At 54.9% G+C, this 20,735-nt stretch overlaps 1 protein-coding gene across 2 annotated transcripts; it reads right to left on the bottom strand.

Moving 5' to 3' along the window:
- Window positions 1-8,033: 8,033 nt before the first annotated feature.
- Window positions 8,034-19,122, bottom strand: SEMA3G (semaphorin 3G). 2 transcript variants are annotated; one of them, XM_010817831.4, is made up of 16 exons: window positions 18,938-19,122; window positions 17,039-17,199; window positions 16,853-16,915; window positions 16,581-16,700; window positions 16,228-16,318; window positions 15,986-16,102; window positions 15,619-15,764; window positions 15,303-15,417; window positions 15,141-15,210; window positions 14,722-14,866; window positions 14,192-14,423; window positions 14,006-14,097; window positions 13,327-13,368; window positions 12,407-12,635; window positions 12,006-12,145; window positions 8,034-10,698 (listed from the first exon to the last, which is right to left on the bottom strand). In XM_010817831.4, exons 1-16 carry the CDS (start codon window positions 19,044-19,046, stop codon window positions 10,258-10,260), a joined length of 2,313 nt encoding a protein of 770 aa, XP_010816133.2. In that variant the 5' UTR covers window positions 19,047-19,122; the 3' UTR covers window positions 8,034-10,257. The 2 variants fall into 2 exon arrangements, with proteins under 2 accessions (XP_010816133.2, XP_002697068.2); XM_002697022.6 differs by having other exon boundaries at window positions 8,034-10,695.
- Window positions 19,123-20,735: the final 1,613 nt, after the last annotated feature.

Raw genomic sequence — 20,735 nt, 5'->3', positions numbered from 1 at the left:
TAGTGAAAATTGCTTTTTGGACTCATCCTTCCCTACCCCCAGTATTATTCCCTAAAGACAACTACTTTCCACTTTTTTAGCCATTTCTTAATATATTAATCGTAGGACATTTTTTACTTCCTATACGTTCCATAAAGACCTAGCACCTTTAAAACCTTCCCATTTTCATTCCCTCCGTCTTTTATAATTACATCACAATTTCTGTTAAATTAACCTTCAGTGTTTACGTTACTATGGCTATGTAATTGCTCTTTACTACTGAGTCAAGGGGTATACTATGTTTATTTTTCCTCTCCTGTACATTTTTTTTTCCTTTAAACAAATTTTTTTTTTTTTTTGCTATTTCAGTCAGTTCAGTTCAGTTGCTCAGTCATGTCCGACTCTTTGCGACCCCATGAATCGCAGCACGCCAGGCCTCTCTATCCATCACCAACTCCCGGAGTTCACCCAAACTCATGTGCATCGATTCGGTGATGACATCCAGCCGTCTCATCTTCTGTCATCCCCTTCTCCTGCCCCCAATCCCTCCCAGCATCAGGGTCTTTTCCAATGATTCAATTCTTTGCATGCTATTTACCCATAGCTAATTCTTCCCATATATTCCACATGATCAATTGCCTGCAATTACAGTTTTCCTTGTAGGCTGAACATCAGATGGCTATGCACTGATTTTCTGGAAGACCTGCCTCCTAGAGCCCGCTCCTTCTGAGCTTGCTGCTCCTTGGGCCTTCTCACAGCTCCCCCATGACTGCCTTTTTTCATTTTCTCTCCCGCAAATTAGGGGACTCAGTGCTGTGGTTCCTAATCTGGACATCCAAGGACACTTTGTTAGCGCTCTGCAAGTGACAAGAGAGGTTTCAAGTTATATTTTAAACAGTATTTTACCTATCCTAAAGATTTAACTCTTGCAGCAATAATTCACAACTGAAAGATACTTTCAAAATTAAGACATTAGTTTCTTACAGAGCTTATATATTTTGGGTCATCAGGCATATTCTCAGACATCTGGGGTATATCTTTTCCTTTAAAAAAAAGAGTCCATTTCTGTACTACTCAAGTGTGAGAAATACCACTGTAACTGAAAATAATGGCCCTCTATCAGCACCCTCTAAACTCCTGCTGCAGTGGGCGGCAGGTGGAGCTCACAGTGGGAGTGGGGAGATGGGGTGCGTTTTGTCACCCAGACATTCAGTTGCCCGATTTCTGTGTGCAGTTGGTGCCTATCAGAACAGTGCACATGTGTGCACACACCCTTATTAACTTTATCACAGTGTGTATGCCCTTACTCTTCATTGATGTTAATAGCTAACCCCATTTTTGTGAGCTAGAAAGTCCAACTTTGACGTCCTCTTCATCTGGGCCTAATCAGCCAGTCTCAAATAACTGGGCTTTTGCCTTAAACTTTTAACTTGGGATAGTTTTCAAAGATTTAAAGAAAAATTGTGAAGATACTGCAGAGTCCCCACATACCCCAAGCCCAGTTTCCCCCCATTAATGTCTGGCAGCAATACGGTACATTTGTGACAATTAATGAACCAATACTGATACATTACTATTATTGAACCAATACTGATACATTACTATTAACCAAATAAAGCTCATATTTTATTCAGATTTCCTTAGTTTTTACCTAATGTCTTTTTTCTATTCTAGCCACCCATCCAGGATACCACATTGCAATGAGTCATCCTGAGTCTTTAGCTCTCTTGGCTCTAACAGTTTGTCAGATTTTCCTGGTTTTTTATGACCTTGACAATTTTGAGGAGTATGGTCAGGTGTTTTGTTGAGGACCACTCAATTTGGATTTGTCTGATGGTTTTCCTTATGATTAGGGCTTCCCCGATGGCTCAGCGGTAAAGAATCTGCCTGCAATGTAGGAAACGCAGGATATGTGGGTTCTATCCCTGGATTAGGAAGATCCCCTGGAGTAGGAAGTGGCAACCCACTACAGTATTCTTGACAGAAAAATCCCACGGACAGAGGAGTCTGGCAGGCTACAGTCCAAAGGGTCTCAAAGCGTTGGACACACTGAGCGACTGGAGCACACACACACACTCGTGGGTTTGAGGGAGGAAGACCACACAGGTAAAGTGCCATTTTTATCACATCAAATTGAAGTTATGTATGATCAGTGTAACTTATCCTTCTTGACCTTCGTCTTGGTCAGCTGGCCAAATTAGCGTTTGTCGAGTTTTTCCAGAAAGAGAAAAATTACTCCCTTTCCCCCTTTCATACACTACATTTTGGAAAGAAGCCACTCTGTGCAGCCCACAATTAATGAGTGGGGATTTATGTCCCCTCCTTCTTTAAGGACTGAGTATCTACATATATTTTCTGGAGTCTTTCTGCATGGGAGATTTACCTGTCCTCTCCCACTTACTTATTTGCTCAATCATTTATATCAGTATGGACTCATGGATACGTATATTACACTTTGGGTTATAATCCAGGTGTACTTATTCTGTTGGTTCTGCTTATTCAGGTGGTTCTAGCTTTGGCCACTGGGACTCCTGTGTCCTTTTCACATACTGCCATTATTGTGTTCCCTTTGGGTTTTGGTTTGTTCTGAGCACTTCTTTACTTTTTGGCCCTACAAGAGAGCCCAGACTCATCTGCATTATTTATTTCTTTCTGGCTGGGCTGGTCTTTGTTGTGGCATACAGGCTATCTCTAGTTGAGGCAAGTGGGGGCCACCCTGTTGTCGCAGTACGTGGGCTTCTCAATGTGGTGGCTTCTCTCGTTGTGGAGCACAGCCTCTCGGCACTCGAGATTCAGCAGTTGTGGCGCACCGGCTTAGTTGTCCCACAGCATGTGGGATCCTCCTGGACCAGGGATTATAGCCACGTCCCCTGCATTGGCAGGGGGATTCTTAACCACTGGACCACCAGGGAAGTCCCTCGTCTTGAATATTTTAAATACTTGTTTCCATAAATGGTGTATCTGAGAGAATTACTGTTTTATAACTTAGGACCTAAAACAAATAGCTCACTTGGGGAGAATAGGAATAGACATCAAATAAAATCTCCCCAGGGCCCCTGCTCCCCTTGCTCTAATTCTTACCTCTGTGGGGACCATGAACTAGGGCCAGAAACTTCAGAATCTCCTTCCGTTTCCTTTTCTGCTCAACCACGCTCTTTCTTGTCCATTTGAATTTTTTACATGTTTGCCTTCCTCTCTATCCCACGGCCAATGCTCAGCTCAGACCCTTGTGCCTCACAGGACGACAGCAAAAGCCTTCTCTCTGTATGGTTTCCTACATCCTCTTGCTTTGCTGACATATCTATCCTTTTCCCTTCTGGTAATTGCCATGAAACATCTGCTAGCTCTTCTTGACTTAGGATGGCCCCCACTGAGATGGACATCTAGGGTCTTTCATGGGCACTCTGCCATGGCTACCCTGGCATAATGGGCCCTGAACATGAGGCTTAGAGTCTAGAGAGCCATAACCTCTATCATTAGCCTGATGAACCCGGTATAAGGGCCACTTCTTCATGCCTAGGCACTCCCTCTGAGCTCTGCTTGTACCCCTATGATAGCCTGTGCTGTTCTCCATCTGGTCCCATAATTGTCTCTTCCTCTAGATTGGAAGCCCCTGATAGGAAGGGACCTGTCTATCTTATTAACCTTTCTCCCCCTCATGGTGTCTGGCTTGGTACCCCACATTCAGAGTCAGTTTGCTGTCACCTGGATTATTTATTGGATGTGCTCAAATCCTGCATTTATCAGGCTGTTGTTTAACTGTCAAACACCAGAGGGCACTGGGAGCACATTGAGGAAGAAGATTCTAACCCTTTACACATGGAAGGTTGAGAAAGGCTTAGGGAAGCTTCCTTCTATTTTAGGATTGCACAGGACTTACTGCTATTCAGGTGTTCTGAACACACCCATTCAAGTTTATTCATGAGCTGTGCCCCTGTTATATTTAGAGATGAGTATAGACATGACTATAACTTCTAAGTTACTAATGACACTTAGTATCATAGGTCAGGTCCTTAGATAGGACTGCCTTCCAGATCTCTCTAGACCCAAAACGATCTTCCTAACCACAGCTGCCCTCCTCTTACCCCTAAAAATGGGATCTCCCAATTCCAAGGGGATTGAGTAATACGGTTCTTTTCCTCTTCTGCCTTACCCTCCTGCTGCGTGTACACACACACACACACACTCTGACATCAGGGTCTTTGGTTTGTGGTTCAAAGGCTCTGACTTCCTGTGGACAGAGCAGGAGGTTGTTATGAGAAACAGCACCCCCATTGGCCCTGATCCCAGGGACATAGCATCAGCCCCCTGTGTGCTCCCAGACTGCCTGCAGGTGAGTTGTAGCATCACAGGGTCCCTGATGTGAGAAGGCTCCCTTACAGACCAAGCCAGGGAGCCCCATTGCAGAGGGGGTGGCTATTTGCAAGGGTCTTGTGCATTTTTTCCAAAAAGCAGAATGGCAATTGCAGGCCATAAACCAAAGAGTTGATGTTTTTCAGAAAATAATCTCACTTTTCCCTGGCAAACCACCTCCAGCCCCCTGACATCCCTGAGTTCATGGCCTCAGTAGAGGGAGTGAAGCCGAGGAGCTCCTCCCCCGGTCTTGGGTGTAAACTCACTCCTGGAGCCTGTCCTGAAGTGCACCTCTGATAAACAGGAAGGCATGTGCGCCATCAGTGTCAGTCCCTCACAGAGCATCTGAGACCTGTCTGGGCCATCAAAGCCATCCCCAGCCCCCAGGAGCATTCTGGAGGGGACCCTAGCCTCACCAGAAACAATTCCCCATTGTGTCCCCCTACTTGAAAATGGTAGATTTGTAAACAGGCCCTTACGTTTGGGCAGATCCTGCTCTGGCTTTGTGCTAGTGTGTTGTTTTTTCTTCCCTGAACAATGTCCTTTCCAGTAGGGCCAGCCGTTCACACCATTGTCTGAGACCCTTGGACTGCAGGAAACAGCACCAGATTCTTATCAGCTGCGGGGGCAGGCAGAGTGAACAGATGAGCTCATGCCCATAAAGCAAGCTGCTGGTCTGCCACATCATTCTTCCGTACCTTTATCTGTGAGAACGGAGCCCCCGTTGGCCCCCAAAGTGGGAAATCTGGGCTTTAAGTCTCTGTCTCCTCCATTTGATGGCAGACACCTGGACTCTGCTCTGGGCCCCTTGCTTCACTTTGGAATCCTCTCCTGCCTGCAGCTGTCCCCTTGCCCTGGTCTTCCTTCTCTGCCCAGTGGGATGTTCTTGGCAGTGAAATACGCCCTTGGGATGGGTTAGGTGCACTCCAGTCATCTTCCTCTGTAGGGGACAGGAATTAAGACTGGCCTCCTAAGCTGTCCTCAGCAGAGTTCCTGAGTACAAGCTACTAGTTGACTGCTGGAGGCCCAGTGTGAGCATGAGGGTGGGCATCCCTTGCAAGGCCTCCCTGGAGACTGCAGCATTTCCCATCCCCAGTGGAAAATGATTTTTTTTTTTTAATAGGCTACGTTGAGGAACCAGAAGTTTCCTTAATGAAAATCCAGCAGGGAAAGTGAAAGGCTCCATTAGGACACGGCCTCTAAGGAAGTGGGGGGCCAGCAGTGGTACCCACACAAAGGCGGGCTGGGGCTGAGCAGTGGGAAGTGGGCACGGGGCCACTTTCTTCATCTCCTGTGCACCAGGAGGGTGGGTGAGTCCGGAAGAGAAGCCAGGGTGGAGGCCTAACAATCCTTGAGCTCCTTATCAGGTATTATATCTAAACCTAGCCCCACCCATTCATTCTCTCTGCACACCAGGGCCAATTTTGTAATCTCAGATATCCCCCCGGGGATTTGATCTTGCTGTGTGTTGAACTTTCTCCTCGCCAGAGCCCTTTCAGGCTGGGACTTGAGTGAGGTTGGGGTAGATCCTTAACTGGGGTGAAAACTGGTCTATTCTTGAGCAGCTGTCTGCTACTTGTAAGAAGATGTGGCTGATGGGAGACACCTCAGTTTGGTGGACTGCAGAGCCCTGTGAGACTCACCTCACTCCAACCGCATCCCGGGTCCTTGCCAGCCCACAGAGAGGAAAACCTGGCAGGAGCCAGACCTGCCTCCTGAGGGCTGCTGCCTGCCTGCTCCTATAGTCGGGGGATTCTAGGGGTGTCTGAGACCGGACCCTGGCTTAGCAAAGAAGCCATTTGAGAAAGTGAAAAGGACTGTCTTCCTCCCTCATCCTGCCCCCGCTCTGCCCCTTACCCTTGCTTAGAAACCTAGTCTTGTGGACTACAGGACAGCCACAAGCTTGGAGTGAACCCTAACCCTCCGCAGAGGAACATGCCAGACACAAGAGGAGCAGGAAGTGGGCTGGGGAGGCGGGCTGGGTGTGAGAGGACAGAAGCCAGAGGCAGGGCAGAGTCCAGGTCCCAGGAACACCAGACCGGCGGCGTGGCAGCATGGGGTGTCAGGTCCTGCCGTGGTGCTGGCCATGGGAAACCAAGATGTGTCTATTCCATCTGGGAAGTCAGGGCCTCCAGAGCTTAGAGGCTTAGAAGGCAGAGATTAATTAATTAATCTCACATGTAAAGGGCGGGAATTAATCTAACCAGCATTTCCCCCAAAATATGCTCTTCAGAACATTAGAAACATGAAATGGCAGCTGCTCCATGGGGAAAGAAAGGCAGGGGCGGGGGGCTAGAGGACCACATGTTTTGGAAGGTCATATAGCACAGAGTAGACATGCTAGTTAATGAGGAATCATCGTGGGTTCCTCAGGAGCTTCACAGGGCAAGCAAGCAGGCAATGCACAGCTCTGTGGGGCTAAGGGGACAGAAATCCTGTGTTTATCTGACTTGTCAAGGATCTCATGATACAGTTGTTCCAAAGGACACCATTTTGGACGTCATTTGACTAACCTCTTTCTCGAAGCCCCTTTCCAGCTCTAGACCTGTTTGAGAAATCATAAAACAGGCCCAAAGACCAGGGGACATATAAGACAGAGGAAAAACCTGGGAGCAGAAGATAGAGTGAAATTCCTGTGGCAGGAAATAGGGCTCCAGATGGGGGGATGGGGGGTGGGGTGGGGTGGTGAGGGGCCCAGGGAAGTCCAGGCCCAGGGGGTCTTCAGGGAATGAATGGTGGTGATGTGGGAGCAGAGACACCATGCATCCCAGGGGAGAGGGGGGCTCCCTCCCTATTCACACACCCACCCAGCCCAGCAGTCCACAACACACGGTGCTCTGATGAGGCTTCTCAGATGGTGGTGGTGGCCTCACTTTCTGTGAGGCCTGGGTGCTTGTGCACGGGCCAGGGGGCAAAAGCAGGGGCCCTGCTCCAGGGCCGGGGTTGCAAGATGGGACTAATGACTGACGACTGTTAAGCCTACTAGTCCATAGCATGGGTTGAAGGGCCCATCCAAGCAAGAGGCTGGGCTCTGTGGTGACTTGGGGTGATGTCCTTCCCATTTCTAAAGCAACCCTGCCTTTTCCTATCTCCGTCTGGCACCAGTGGAGTCTGCTCTTGGGGCAGGGGCATGATGTCACGGTGGGGAGTGGGGCTGGTGGAGAGGTGGCTCCTGCAGCCTGCACAGTAGTTCAGACTCAGGGGCTCCCCCTCCTCTCCCAAAGCTGCAGCTCCCACAGCACAGCCTGCCCCCCTCCCTGTTCCCCACCCCCTCCACCCCCAACCCCCGCCCCCGCCGCCAGCAAGAGCACAGTGGCTTTAATATACGTTGGTATGTGGCTGCTGAAGACAGGCACCAGGCCAAATGTTGCTGTCACAAAGTCAAGCGTTATTGTGAAAAAGGAGCAGGCTGCCTACGTGCCAGCTGCCCTTTGCCAGCATTTTTTTTTTCCTGGCTCAACATCTTCCTGAAGTTCCAAGAAGTCTCAGAAGCCCATGGGATGGGATTTTCCTAATTTAATAAGCAATCTCAGCTTCATAAGCAAAGCCCTCTGACTTCTTCCTTCCTCTGATACCCATCTCCTTGCCTTTTAGAAAAAACCACCCAGGGTGTTTTTGCCCTTCTGGAATGGACAGGGAAGGCCCCTCATTTACAGCTCACATGAATGGCATCAATTTAGTACAGAAATACACAGACACAATAATGATATAATTGCGTGATATAAATATTAGCTTCATCCCTTTCCCTGTAGGTTGTGTGGAAAACCCCTGCACTCTCCTCACCAGCACTCAGGGGCGGTGACGATATAAAGAACAATGGTAATTATGAGAAGTGTGCTTTGAAGACAGAGAAACCACGAGGCCCATCCCGACAGATGAATACAAAAATAGAATTCACACACAGAGGCATTTCCAGGAGTGAATAACACAAGGTACCATGGGGATGGCGGGGTGGAGATCAGTAGAAGCTATCCATATTTTCCAAGTGCAGGTGTTCCTTGTCAGGATTTTGAACTCTTCCCTCCATTTTCCAGAGTAACTTCCCCAGGGGACCCAGCCTAGTTGCCACTGAAAAAACTTGGGATTCGGGGGCAGAGCTGCTGGCAGCTCTGACATCCATGCCTGGGGCTCTGGGCTCTCCCCCTACGCTCTTCCATAGCCGCTGTCTTCTCCTCCCCTCTCTTCTCCAGCCCCCTCCGCACAGTGCTCCTCCTCTGCTTTTACCTGCTGACATCCCAGCCACAAGTGCCGCTGGCTGCAGGCTTCCCCAAGTGCTGTCAGGTTAGCCTCAGGACACATCTGGCTCACTTTCCATGAGAAGAGGGGAAGGGGCCTGTTTCAGATCCCAGTTCTCTAGAGGTGGGGAGTGGACGTGGGGCTCAGATGCAATCCAAGGCAGACACAGTCTGGGTTTGAGTTCAGGCGGGCAGGAAGCCTTGTCTTTTTATCTGTTTTTTTTCCCCCCTTCCTTCCTCTTGGTTTTTAATGGAGGGAATCTTGAACCTGAGGCTCTTGTTCCCCTCCTGTCCATTTTGTGCGTCACTGACTTGTTCATATGCAGGCTGGGAACAACTTTTCATTTAGTCCTCCTCCTCCTCCATGCTCCCCAGCCCAAGAAACACATTACTGCTGATGGCAAAAACACCTCCCTACACACCCAGACAGAATGTGTCCTGACTACCTGAGCTGGCAGCACCCCCCAAGAACCAGCAGGCTTTAGCAGCTTCCCCCTTCAATTTTCTCCCTTAAAAGAAAAATATAGGGTTCATAAATGAACCACCCATGACAAACCCTTATTTAGCAGAAACCAAAGATCCCAGGGTGGGAAACCTGTGGCTTCTGGGCTGATTGACACCTTCTTGGGGCCTTGAGAATTCCTGCTCCTGGGTCCCGTAGCCGATACTAGGGTCTCCTGACCTCTCCCCATCTCAGTCCTCTGTGGCCCCCTAGGCAGAGCGCTGCCTTCTGTCCTCACCACACAGCCTGCTCACACAGCTGCCACGTCCCCATTGTCCCAGCTGTGTGCAAGCTTGCATTGCCCTGGGAAAGACAGCCCACTCCTCTAAATACCCCAACTCCCCTCTCCCTATCTCCTAGTCCACAAAGATGAGGGACAGCTTCTCCCAGAATTCACCCTCTCCCTGCCCATCAACATGGAGACCCTGATGGTGGGGAGAGGCAATCCCATCAGGAGGGGGTGGGCATCTCAGGAAACATGCCTGGCAGCAATGGGACCCGGGGTAGAGAAGTTAGGCTGGGAGGTTCAGGGAGCTCTAGCAGCCTGTGCTTCTGTGATTTTGAGATGGAGAAGAGGGGGTGGGCGGTGGCAGGTAAGCACCAAACATCAGGGCACAAAGTGGGAGGGGGTTCTTGCTGCTCCACCTTCCCAGCGCCTCCACTTTCCCTCTCCACCTCAGTCAAGGTAGGTCTTCTTAGCCAGTGCTAGCTGACGGGCGACTTCCACCCTCCTTATCTGCCTGTGGGCCCCCTGCCCAGACACCACCTCAGCTGCACCCACACACCCACTCTAAGGGTCACTCAGAATGGCCATTGTTCTGCAGGCTGGGTAAGAACTACCCAACCCTCTCGCCTCTGGGCACAAGCGGAAATGTGCTGTGGGAGCCTTGCTCAAGAACAAATAGCAGACCCACTGGGGTTGCCAGCAGCCAGAGGGTGTTGACTCCCGCCTGGGACTGAGAGCCCAGAGAGGGACAAGGAACAGGCCTGGGACACAGGGCCCTCCATCAGGCCCCAGCCTATCCTGCGGGTGGCCTGGAGGGGGCCTCTCAGAGATTCTATCTCTAAGAGGCCATCAGGCACGTTAATCCCCTCTGCCCTAGCTGGGTGGGTGGGAGATGCTGGGGGCTGCTGCTGGCCACTCGGCCCATCCCGACCACCCCCTCCTCCTCCCTCCTCTATGTAGCCTCATACCTCCCGGGGTGTCCGATTGCGCTCAGCCTGTACCCGGCTCTTCACCTTCTTGCCCAGCTCCAGCCCCACCCAGCTCTTGCCCTTGGCCTGTTTGCCGCGGGTGCGGCTGCGGGAGGGGCACCACACTCGCTCACAGTACTCATCCACCCGGGGCAGGTTGGCGAAGCCGATGAGCTGCATGATATCCTTATACCAGGCCTTGGAGTAGGGGGAGGTGGGGCCGCCTCGGGCTGTGGGCTCCTCTGGCCTCGTCTCCCGGGGGAACAGAATGTCGAGCTGTGCAGGCACGATCACCTCCAGAGCCAGGCGGACCACCACCTGGGAGAAGCCATGCTCCAGCGTCATGCAGGTATAGGTGCCCGCATCCAGGCGGTTGAGCCTGCGGAACAGCAGCCCCTGCTCTGTTTGCAGGACGCGCTCGTCAGTCTTCACCTGCTGGAGGTGTGGGAGGGCGTGAGGGCGCCTGGAGCAGTGTTTGCCCCATCAACTTCTTTGCCCCTTGCTTTTCCACATTTGCCATCTCAGGGTTCATTCTCCCCTTCCCAGCAGCATGCAGGCTCAGCGTCCTTGACTGAACTAACTGCCGGCAGGGCCTCACTTTCCCAGAACCCAGGACAGGGCCTGCGAAGGGGGCTTCTCAAAGGTTTGATTGACTGGTTTCTCCCCTCGTCAGAGCTCTGGAGCCCCTATCTTGGCCTTGGGGGCCCCTGGCACACATTCCCAGAGAACAGAGAAGGTTAAAGGGTATTTATGGGCTTTTTCTCAAGTCAGGGTTTACCCCCAGCCCGAGGACTAAAACTGCTCTACACTCGACACTGTACAGAGCTCTCCCTGTCTTGGTCTGCACAGTTCACTCCCCCGATATTGAAGGGCCCACAGGCCCATCATGGTGTAGGAGGGAAGCATGGTTCCGATCCAACCCATCTTTGGCCTGGACCCTGGCTGGGCTTTTGTCTGCACGTGTGTACACCAAGGCTGCACTGCTTGGGTGGTGAGTGGTGTGTAACTCCATCTCATTGCTCCCCTGACTCTGCCCTCCCAGGGAGACTTCTCAGTGCCCAGCCTAACAGCTGGCCCAAGGCTGGCCTCCCCCAGTTCTCAAGCTGGGAGGAGAGCCCCTCCTGTAATCAACCCACTCCCTCCCCTTCCCATCTGTGGGAGCAGCTTGAGAATGGCTCTTCACCCTGCGCCACCCACACCCAAGCTCAGGCCCCAGACTGAAGCCATCTCTGGGGTTGACAGACTTTCCTGGATGGGGGAGGAGAGGGCCTAGGCAGACAGCTGGACTCTAGGGAGGAAGTGAGGGGCCAGGCAGTGTGTACTTGTGTGTATGTGTGTGTGGTGGAGGTGTATGTGCAAGGGCCGGTGGTCAGGGGCCCAGGCCTCCTAGGGTGAAGGAAGACCCTGAGGAAGAGACCCCTTCAAAGATGAGCCATATGTGTAAGCATGGGAGCCTTCCTGACCAGCCCAGCCCCCCTTCCCTCTCCGCCATCTCTGCCGGGCCCTCTCAGACAGAGCCCAGCCCAGGGCCTGGAAATTTGTGGGCTGCCTGTCACTGGAGAAGTTCTACCACATCTGGCCTGGGTGTTCCCAGATGGCAGGAACAGGGACACCTCCTTCTAGGCACCCCAGGGGCCTGATACACGCTTTTCTTAAGTTGATCTTGACAGGTTCCCCCTGAGAGTTCAGGGAGGGGTGTGACTGCAGGACACGTGCAGGCTGGAGCCAGGGTCCTCACTCACCTGCTCAGGCCTCTCGTCCCCGGGCCTCTGCAAGAACCAATGCGCGGCAGCCTGTGGGGACTTGGGCAGACACTCTAGGAAGGTGCTGTTGTGCTCCGTGCCGTAGACAGTGGTGGTCGCCACGAGTCCTGCAGTCTCCTCTGGGGAAGATTTGGAAGTGGGCTCAGCTCAGGAACTGTAAGGCCCCCAGGACCACCAACTGACTCCCACAGCCCAGGACCCCCCATGAATGTGACAGGGACTAGGCATCTGCTGATCCCTAAGCCCTTCTCTCTACCCAAAGACACTGCACCCATAGCTGACAGGAGCTACACACACACAGAAACTGAGGGCTGCCTGTGACCACAGGAGCAGCCTGAGGCCACCCTCCACAGGGGCAACCCGTGCCCTCCGCCGCTCACCCTCCTGGCTCTGCCCCAGGCACTGCAGAGCAGGGTTGCCATGCCGGATGTCCTGGCGGCGGAACCGCCGCTTGTTGGAGCCGGGCCGGTAGCGGGTGCAGGAGGCACCGTCCCAGGCGCAGTAGGGGTCCCGAGCCAGGCAGCACTCCGCACAGGCACTGCCATACGTCTCGCACTGGTGCAGCTGCAACCGGGCCACGCCCAGCCTTGAGCCCACGTACAGCATTTGCTGGGAGGGACACAGGCAGAGCCCGAGGTGAGTCTGTGCTCCACACAGAAGCAGCTAGGCTCTCAGCCCCCTCGGCACTCCTGACATTTGCAAGAGTCTTTCAGAACCTCCTGAGTGCATTCCCAGAACAAAAAATGTTTATCACCCACCTGATCTGCGTCGGATCCTATGCTAGGGCGTGGATGAGATGGGGCACACCTGGGGTCTTTTTTCTACGGGGCTTTTCCAGACCCTCCAAGCAGCAGACCTTTGCCTTCTACCCCAATGGCCTTGCCTCTGACTTTAGAGGTGAACTGCCTTGAGCAGTTCTAGCACAAAAGTCGAGATTTACCCAAAGATAAACTGGGGCAGATGAACTTGGGGAGGTTTTGCCACTTGCAAAAGGACACACAGCATGTCTTTAAAATCTGTTTGATGTAAAATCTGGATCCTGTTTTCAAGCATGTTTTTGTCTGCCCTGAGTTGCTGGCCTTTGTGGATCTCCCCTTATCTGAACACAGGCTTACTTACTGAGGGCCTCCCACTGCCCATGGGTTTCATGCGTGGGAATCTCAGCTCCTAGCTGAACCCACAACCGTCATTGCAGGGCCTAATCAGGCAGCCCCAGGGCCCGCTGGGAAACAGCAGGGCTCAGGGAAACTTCAGGAGATCAGAGGAAGGAGGATTTGGCAGTCATGGCAGCTGCTCTTACCCTTTTGACGGAGATCTCCATCTCAGTGATGGGTGTTGGCACCTGGGAAAGAAGTGAGACCTGCCCTGAATCCCTGCTTTCAGCCTCTTCCAGCCTCTGAGTGAAAGCCATCTTTCTCCCAGGTCAGTGCACTCCCTGGCAACTAAGACCAGATGGTCTTTCCCACACATTGTGTTTTAGAAAGGTCCCCTCTCCCTGGCTGGCCTCCAAGGCTTGGCTAAAAGCACAAAGCTCTGGTGTCCCCTCCCACAGCCCTGTCCCCCAGCAATGAGGCAGCTGTCCCAAATCACCCATTCCACCCACTTGGGGAAGCTCAGCAGTTCCCCAAACACAGATGACCCCCTGCCTGACTCTGTAGAGGGGTCAACAGAACCCCTTGGGGTGTCAGTCACTCCTCATTGCAACTTGAGCCTGGCAGGGCTTTGTCAAGGGGCGATCGCCTTGGCCATCTGTCCCTGGGCCCCCCACCTCTCAACTCACAGACTATGTTTCTAGGCCCGCAGTCATTTAGAAGCGTCGGCAAGGCCTCTGCGATAGTGAGGCCCACTGCCCACTGACTGCGGGTTCGGTAAAGATAGGTCCATTTCCCTCCTACACTTTGCTCCTGCTTCCTTGTAGCCAGGCCTAGACACAGGGATGGAGCCTAAGGGAACCTTCCCCATCAGTTCCCCCTGCTCACCTTAAACACCTGGAGCTCTTCCAGAACTACTTCCTCAGGCTCTGCAGAGCCCGCCCCCTGGAGGGCAATGACCTTGAGCACGGACCCTGAGTCTGGGGCAGGGGAGGAGGGGTCAGTGGGAGAGGAAGGGGCAGCTCAGGTCCCCGCACACCTCCCCTGGCCAGGCACCCCAGGCAGCCCACCTACCAGTCCCCAGAAAGATGACGTCGTAGGTCCCGTCCTCTGCCTCCACACGGTCCACCACGATCTGACGTAGCTGCTGGGCCAGATGGGTTTTGACAAGGACAGGGCGACCCCGCCGGGGACGCACGGGCCGGAACATGAGTGGGTGGGCTCGGGCAAACTGCAGCACCTCATCCGGGTAGTCCTTGGTGCTGCCAAAGGGTCGTCCTGGCTGTGCAGTCATCTTACTGGGACACTGTAGGCCATGGCAAAGGGAGTGCCTGAAGCCTCCTGGGTTGTCACATTCCCCACCCCCAGTCTGTGTCTAGACTCCACTGGCTGTTCACACCAGCCTCTGAGGGACAGCTCGTGGACCCTTAGTGCTGTATGAGAGACTCCTCAGTGTAGTCAGGGCTCCGCTCCCCTCCTCACCCCACCCAGCCCAGCTGCTGCCCTGGGGCTTTGCGCAGACCCAAGCCTGTCCTTGGCATCTAGAGCCCCTCCCAGCATCTACTCAGCCCTCTTCCCTGCCCTGGTCCCAGGTAGATACTCACCATGCCAGGACGTGGAAAGGGCACCTTGCCCCCATAGGGGCCCCATTGGTGCTGGGGACCATCTTGGTGGGCAAAGGGCCCCTTGAAGACCTCCCAGATATCAGCCATGTGGTACACACAGATGGCATAGCCCTGGAACACAGCACTGCAGAGAACAGACAGGGATAGTCAGGCCAGGGAGGTTCTCAGAGACAGGAAGGGGGCAGCATAGTTCCATAGAGAGGATGATGGGGCCTGCGGTCAGCAGAGACGGGAAAACAAGGACACCCAGGCAAAGAATACAGCCACGGAGTCACCGAGTCAGGGACAGAGTCAGGGACTCCTGGCTAGGCTGGGACGTGAGAGCAGGGGCTCAACAGGGGAGGCCAGGGTGTAGAGACAGGGCCGGGGGTGGGGGTGAGGGGAGGCCATCTGCCCACCTGACCGTGCTGAACAGAGCGTACACCTCCAGACTCTTCCCCGAGTTGGGCCACAGCAGGAACACGTCCTCTGGGAGACAGAAGGCCACCGCCAGTGCCCCCCACTCACGGGCTCTGAGCCCTCTCCAGCCCTCACCCTGTGTGCTCTGGCCATGCCCTTACCCAGCTGGTCGAAGTGGGTCTCGGCACTGCCAGGGCCAGGCACGGAGCAGAGCAGCCTGGCCTTGAGGAAGGTGCTCCATTTGTTCACCAGCACCCGCTGGCCGCCCGCATCATTCTGGGGGGTGGGGGCCGGTCAGCCTTGGGGCCCGAGGACAGGCCCCCCCTTTCCTGCTCCTCCACCCTCACCCTTGGAGGGAGGCATGGATGTCAGCTCCACACCCTTGCTTCAGTTTGCCTACAGTTTCAGGTGGGGACAGGGCTGGGAAGACGTGTATGGCCAGGATTCCAACCTCACTGTCCCTTCCACAGCTCTCACCACACAGACGCGGCCCACTCGGCTGATGGTGACACGGCCCGGGCCTCCGTCAGGCGAGGGGACTGTCTCCGAGAAGAAGAAGTACACCTTGTCGTCGTCCGGGTCAGAATTGTCAGGGATCCGGGCGGCCAGCACAAACCTGGGGTCTGGGAGGTAACAGGGAGGAGTTGGGAGGGCCCTCACGGGGAGGAACAGGGCAGGGGTGAACCAGTGAGGAGGAGAAGAGGCGCAGGGACCCCAGGGACCCCACTGGGTCTTAGGGAGTGGAGTGGGGATGGGCTGCCCCTCCGGTCCCCACTCCCTCCTCGCTGCTGGTGCCAGGGGCAGAACCCAGTCAGCCTTGCTCTTCGCAGAGCCCTGAGCTCACCGTGCAGGAGGTTCTGGTCAGAGTCAGAACGCAAGGCTGGTCGGGGACCCCCAGACCGGAAGATCATGGCCTCATGCCCCAGGAAGTCGGCATTGAGGCCTGTGTACAGCTCCCCTCCTAGGGTTGGGGTGGGGGCAGAGTCAGGGGAGGAGGGCCAGGCCCTGAACCTGGCCCATCCCTTCCCAATGATGCTGGCCAACCCCCACCTTTGTCATGCCGGCCCTGGCCTGGGTGTCACCCACCTACAAAGGTGCTGGCGAAGGGACGACTGGGCTCGTGTGGGCATCTCCCCCTCCCACTTTCCATGCTTCGGGGCTCCAGATGGAGCACATGCTGGGGAGAGGGAGGGAGACGAGTTACCTGGGAAAGCAGTGCCAGCCCCCTACCCGGGCAGTGGCCATTGCGTGCGGCTAGACAGTGGGGTGGGTGGAAGGCGCCCTCATTCAGGACCTTGCCAGTAGGGGCGGCTCCCTGGCACAAAGGCGCCTTTCAGGCTCTGACCCCTCTGCCCCGACCCAGGCTCAATGGGTAGAATTCAGACAGTAGGAGGAAATGTCACAGCTTCCCAGCCCTTTGTGGGGCCGCGGCAGCTCACCTCTCCACGATGCCCAACAGCAAGGAGGGCACAGGTGGGCTGGAAGGCGCCAGTGCCACACGCCAGCAGGTGGGTCCGGTTGTGGGGGTGCAGCACCCGCACAAAGTTGGCGCACTCCACCTGGGGAGAAGGCAGATGGGGGATGGATCTTGGGTGAGGAGAGATTCTACCAGACCATCAAGATCTGTTCCACGTGGCCCCAGCTCAGGCACCTGGGGTCAGGGCCTGGGTGTGGGTCAGGGTCGGGGACAGTCCCTCCTGATAGCACTCACCAAAGGATCTCTTCCCTTGTGAACGCACTCCTCTCTCTGTCCGGGCTGTGGTGGCCACAGGACCTGAAACACAGCCAGGTCAGCCTGGCTGACCCCTGACCTCACAGCCTCAGTTGCCCCAGTCAGCCTCCCGTCTGGAGTCACCTAGCCCTCAGACAGAGTTGCTTCCCAAACTGTCCAGCTCACCTCCCGGGGATCTGGCCATGTCTGGTCCAACCGCAGAGAATAGATGGCATCACGGCCGCCCAGAAACAGTCGGTCCCGGTACTCGTCCAGGTACAGGGCCTGAAGGTCCAGGGAGCCCCGGGGGCCCAGAAAGATGGCAGAACGGTTGGCAGATAGGAGGTCTAGGAGGGAGCCGAGGGAGGGGGTCAGAGCTGCTGCTCAGCCCACTTCTCCAGCCAGTTTGTGGAGGTGGAGGGTCCCAGCTGTGCATCTACCGCCCCCCACACACTCACATCTGGAAAATGTTTCCATCCACAGGGCTGCTGGAGGGCTTCTGGGAAGTGACTCCTGGGGGTGGGTGGGACAGGGGACTCAGAGCCCCCCACCCAGCCAAGCCCACCCAGAGGCCTGCCCCCTTTCCCTCCACTCCATGGCCCCCTGGTCTTCAGTTCACATCTCCTTCCCCTGGCCTGTGCTCTACCGGCTCCTCAAGGAAGATGGCCCCACCAGCAGAACTTATGGCTGCAAGCTGGGCGAAGTGCTGGGAGAGCCTGGAGGAAGGCTGGGTGGTCTGAGCAGCATACAAAGCTGACTCAGTGGGATGGGCAGACAGGGGAGAGTGTTCCCAGCAGAGGGAGCATCTGCCTAAGGCCTGGGTGTGGGAGAGGCCAGATACGGCCAGGTGGATCTCTAGGCTCTGGTCCAGGGATGTGGCTAAAGAAGGTTCTCTCCTCCATAGACGCTGCCTACCCAGGAATGGAGGTGGCTGTCTGCAGATGAGGGTCCCAGGAGGTGGGAGTCCTGAAATAGGTCTTTGGGGTCCAGCTAGGTAGCTGGAGGAGATGGGTGTGCAAACAAACAGCAGGATGTCTGGCCACCCTTGGGGAGGGGGGATAGCCAAGCCTGCCCCAAAAGTCATCTTTTCTATCCCCAAACACTCAATTCTATCCCCAAACTCATTAACAGCCTCTTCCAGGAAGCCTTCCGTGACTGACAGTACTTTGGAGGAGATTTGCCCTGTTTGGACCTTTTCTTGTAGCCTGACTCCCCCAAAGCCACAGCTCCCAGGGCAGGACCCCATTCCACCCCCTCCTCCCCAAGCCCACCACCACCACACTCCCTTCAGACTCCAGAGTGGAGCCATGTCCCCTGCCCCCCAACTCTCCAGAGAAGGCCTGAGTCTCGCCCCTTGGACTGGGAGAAGGTGACCATCCCTCTGGTTTCCCCACGAAGAAAACTCTGTTGCAAGCCTGTGTCTCATCAGATTCAGAAGAGGCTTGTGCCAGCTGCAGCACAACATGGTTGTGATCTAACAGATCTAACAACAGATCTAACACAACAGGTTAGATCTGCAGAGGAACTTCCTGGACCAGGATGGGCAAAGAAGGGAAGCCACACAGAGCCTCACGGATGGAGGGGAAGAGAAAGGCCAGCATTACAAAGTGGGCTGCCAGAGGCAGGAGTGGGAACAGGGCTGTGGGGATGGGCTGAGGGGCCCCCTCTTCCCCACTGTGTGCCCTGGGCAAGGAGCGCAGCTGAGAGTAGACAGATCCTCCAGACTTGCCCTCTCTGCCCCCTCCCCATCTCTCTCTGCCCGCCTCTACTGAGCTCCGTCTCCTTTTCTCTAAGCCCCCTCACTCAGGTTCTCCCCCAGTGTGTCTCTTGTCTCCCACCTCCACCCCGGTCCCATCTGCCAGGATTGGTCCCCCTCCCCCTGCCTTCCTCCCAGGAGCCTCTGGCAGCCAGCAGGGAGCACATGGCCGGGAATAACTGTAAAGTCCTTCCTGCAGGCTGTTCTAGGAGTGGCTGAATCCCCCCTCCGGCTGGCAGAACAGACTGCCTGGGGCTGGCTAGAGTCCCACACCTGGGGTATAGCAGGGTCACGGGCTCCATAGACACGCACAGAGTGCACTGCCCTACCTCGGAAGGAGAGCCGCAGGCGGGGCACGCTGGGGCCGGGGTTGGGACTGCCCCCCCGGAGGAGGAGGCCCCCCAGGAGGCAGCAGACGGCCCAGGCTGAGGGGGCCATGCTGAGGAACGGGCACCGAGCTGCTTGCAGAGCTGCCCTGGGTCCCGCGATGCCGCTGGTTGTAGTTTGCTCAGTTACCGCCAGACCCGCCTCTGCTGCTTATAAGGCAGCGGCTCCACCCCGTCCAAGGCGGGAGGAGGAGGGAGGGGTCGAGCGCCCCGCCATCCACCTGCAGCCTCTCCCTCCACCTCGGCTGGCCCAGTTGGTGGCTCTGTGTCAGAATAGCTGGTTCTCCATTTGGGAGACTTTTTTTCTGGCCAGGCTATGATGGTTTATACGGAAATGTCCATAAACCCAAGTCCCTTGGCTCTAGCAAAATGTCAAGGGGGAGAGATAGCCTGGAAGGGACATCAGAAGTTGATGAGCTGGATGGGTGGTCTAGCTGGGCTCTCCTTTGCTCCTTGCCCCTCCACTGCCCATGACAGAGACCCCCCCACAGGTTGATTCTGTGCCCAGGTCCCTGACACCAAGAGTCCAGCCCCCTGAAGCCTTGGCCTGGCTCCCCAGCTCCCCTGACACGGCCCAAGTTGCCTAGGGGTACTCATTCCAGCCCAAGGGACTCTGTGCTTTGGAAGAGGACTTGAGGTCCGGCCACACTTTACAGATCTGAAATTGGCAACAGATGAGTGGCCAGACTTCTCCACCCAGGCCTATTCCTATCTGGCCTCCAGGCCTCACATCCCATTTCACTGGGTCAGGGAACAGGATTCACCTTGTGCCAGAGAAGCCCCCTTTGCCCCGCCTCCCTCCTCCAGTTCTCCCAGAGCCCCGGGGCCCAGAGCATCACTAGGTGAGTGGTGGGTTCTTCCCAGACTTCCCCTCTGCCTGTAGGCCCTATATCTATGGTTCCTCCAGAGTGAAGGTAGGGGGAGGATGCTCATACCCCCATTCCCTCTGCTCTGAGTGCTGATCCAGGGGACAGGAGAGTCACAGAATATCGACAAGAGGGGAGATGAGGCTGAGAGGCTGAATAAGGACACTCAAGGAGACCCCCGTCATCTCAACAGTAGTCCCTGTCTCCACCCTCCACAGCTGCCACTCTACCCCATTCCAGACCCCTACACTCAGAATCTGAAGCCTTGGGTGCTAAGATTTCAACCTTGAGCCAGAATCTTGGTGCTCCCAGGATTCTAGAAACTTTTGTAAGTTAGGCCTCCTGGAGAGACAAGCCTGAATCCTCAAATGGCATCAAAGAATGAAAGAGGTGGTCCAGGCCACATAGCAGCCTGAGAACAGGACTTGCTCTGTCCTGCCCCTTTGCTCCTAAAGGTACTGGGATCCCACCTCCCTTTCTAGCTCATTTCTGAAAGGGAAATAGATCAATCTCTCTCTTTAAAAAAAAAAAAAAAATTTTGGAGACAAATTAGTCTCTTGAGTCAGCATAAGAAGGACCCAGGGACCTGGAAACCTGTCTCCCAGTCCCCATCTCCTCTAGAAATACACGTGCCTCCTGACCTGGGATTGAGCAAGGGTCTACTCAGGGAGGCCATCCTTCCTCTGGATCCCCTGAAGAACCTTGGGCAAGGCCCTTCCTTCTCTGGGTCTCAGTCTCCTCTGTCCAGAGCCAGGGACCAGCCACCTTAGGGGTACCAGGCTCTATAAACTGGTGAGAGGTGCTTGTGCAGCGGCTGCCATGATGGTGGTCATATCCTGGGTCCTTGGAAGGGTGGAGTCCCTCTGCATCCATCT

Source organism: Bos taurus, chromosome 22 (assembly GCF_002263795.3).
Source record: "Bos taurus isolate L1 Dominette 01449 registration number 42190680 breed Hereford chromosome 22, ARS-UCD2.0, whole genome shotgun sequence".
Classification (NCBI taxonomy): Eukaryota; Metazoa; Chordata; class Mammalia; order Artiodactyla; family Bovidae; genus Bos; species Bos taurus.
This window is presented reverse-complemented; position numbering and strand designations above follow the sequence as displayed.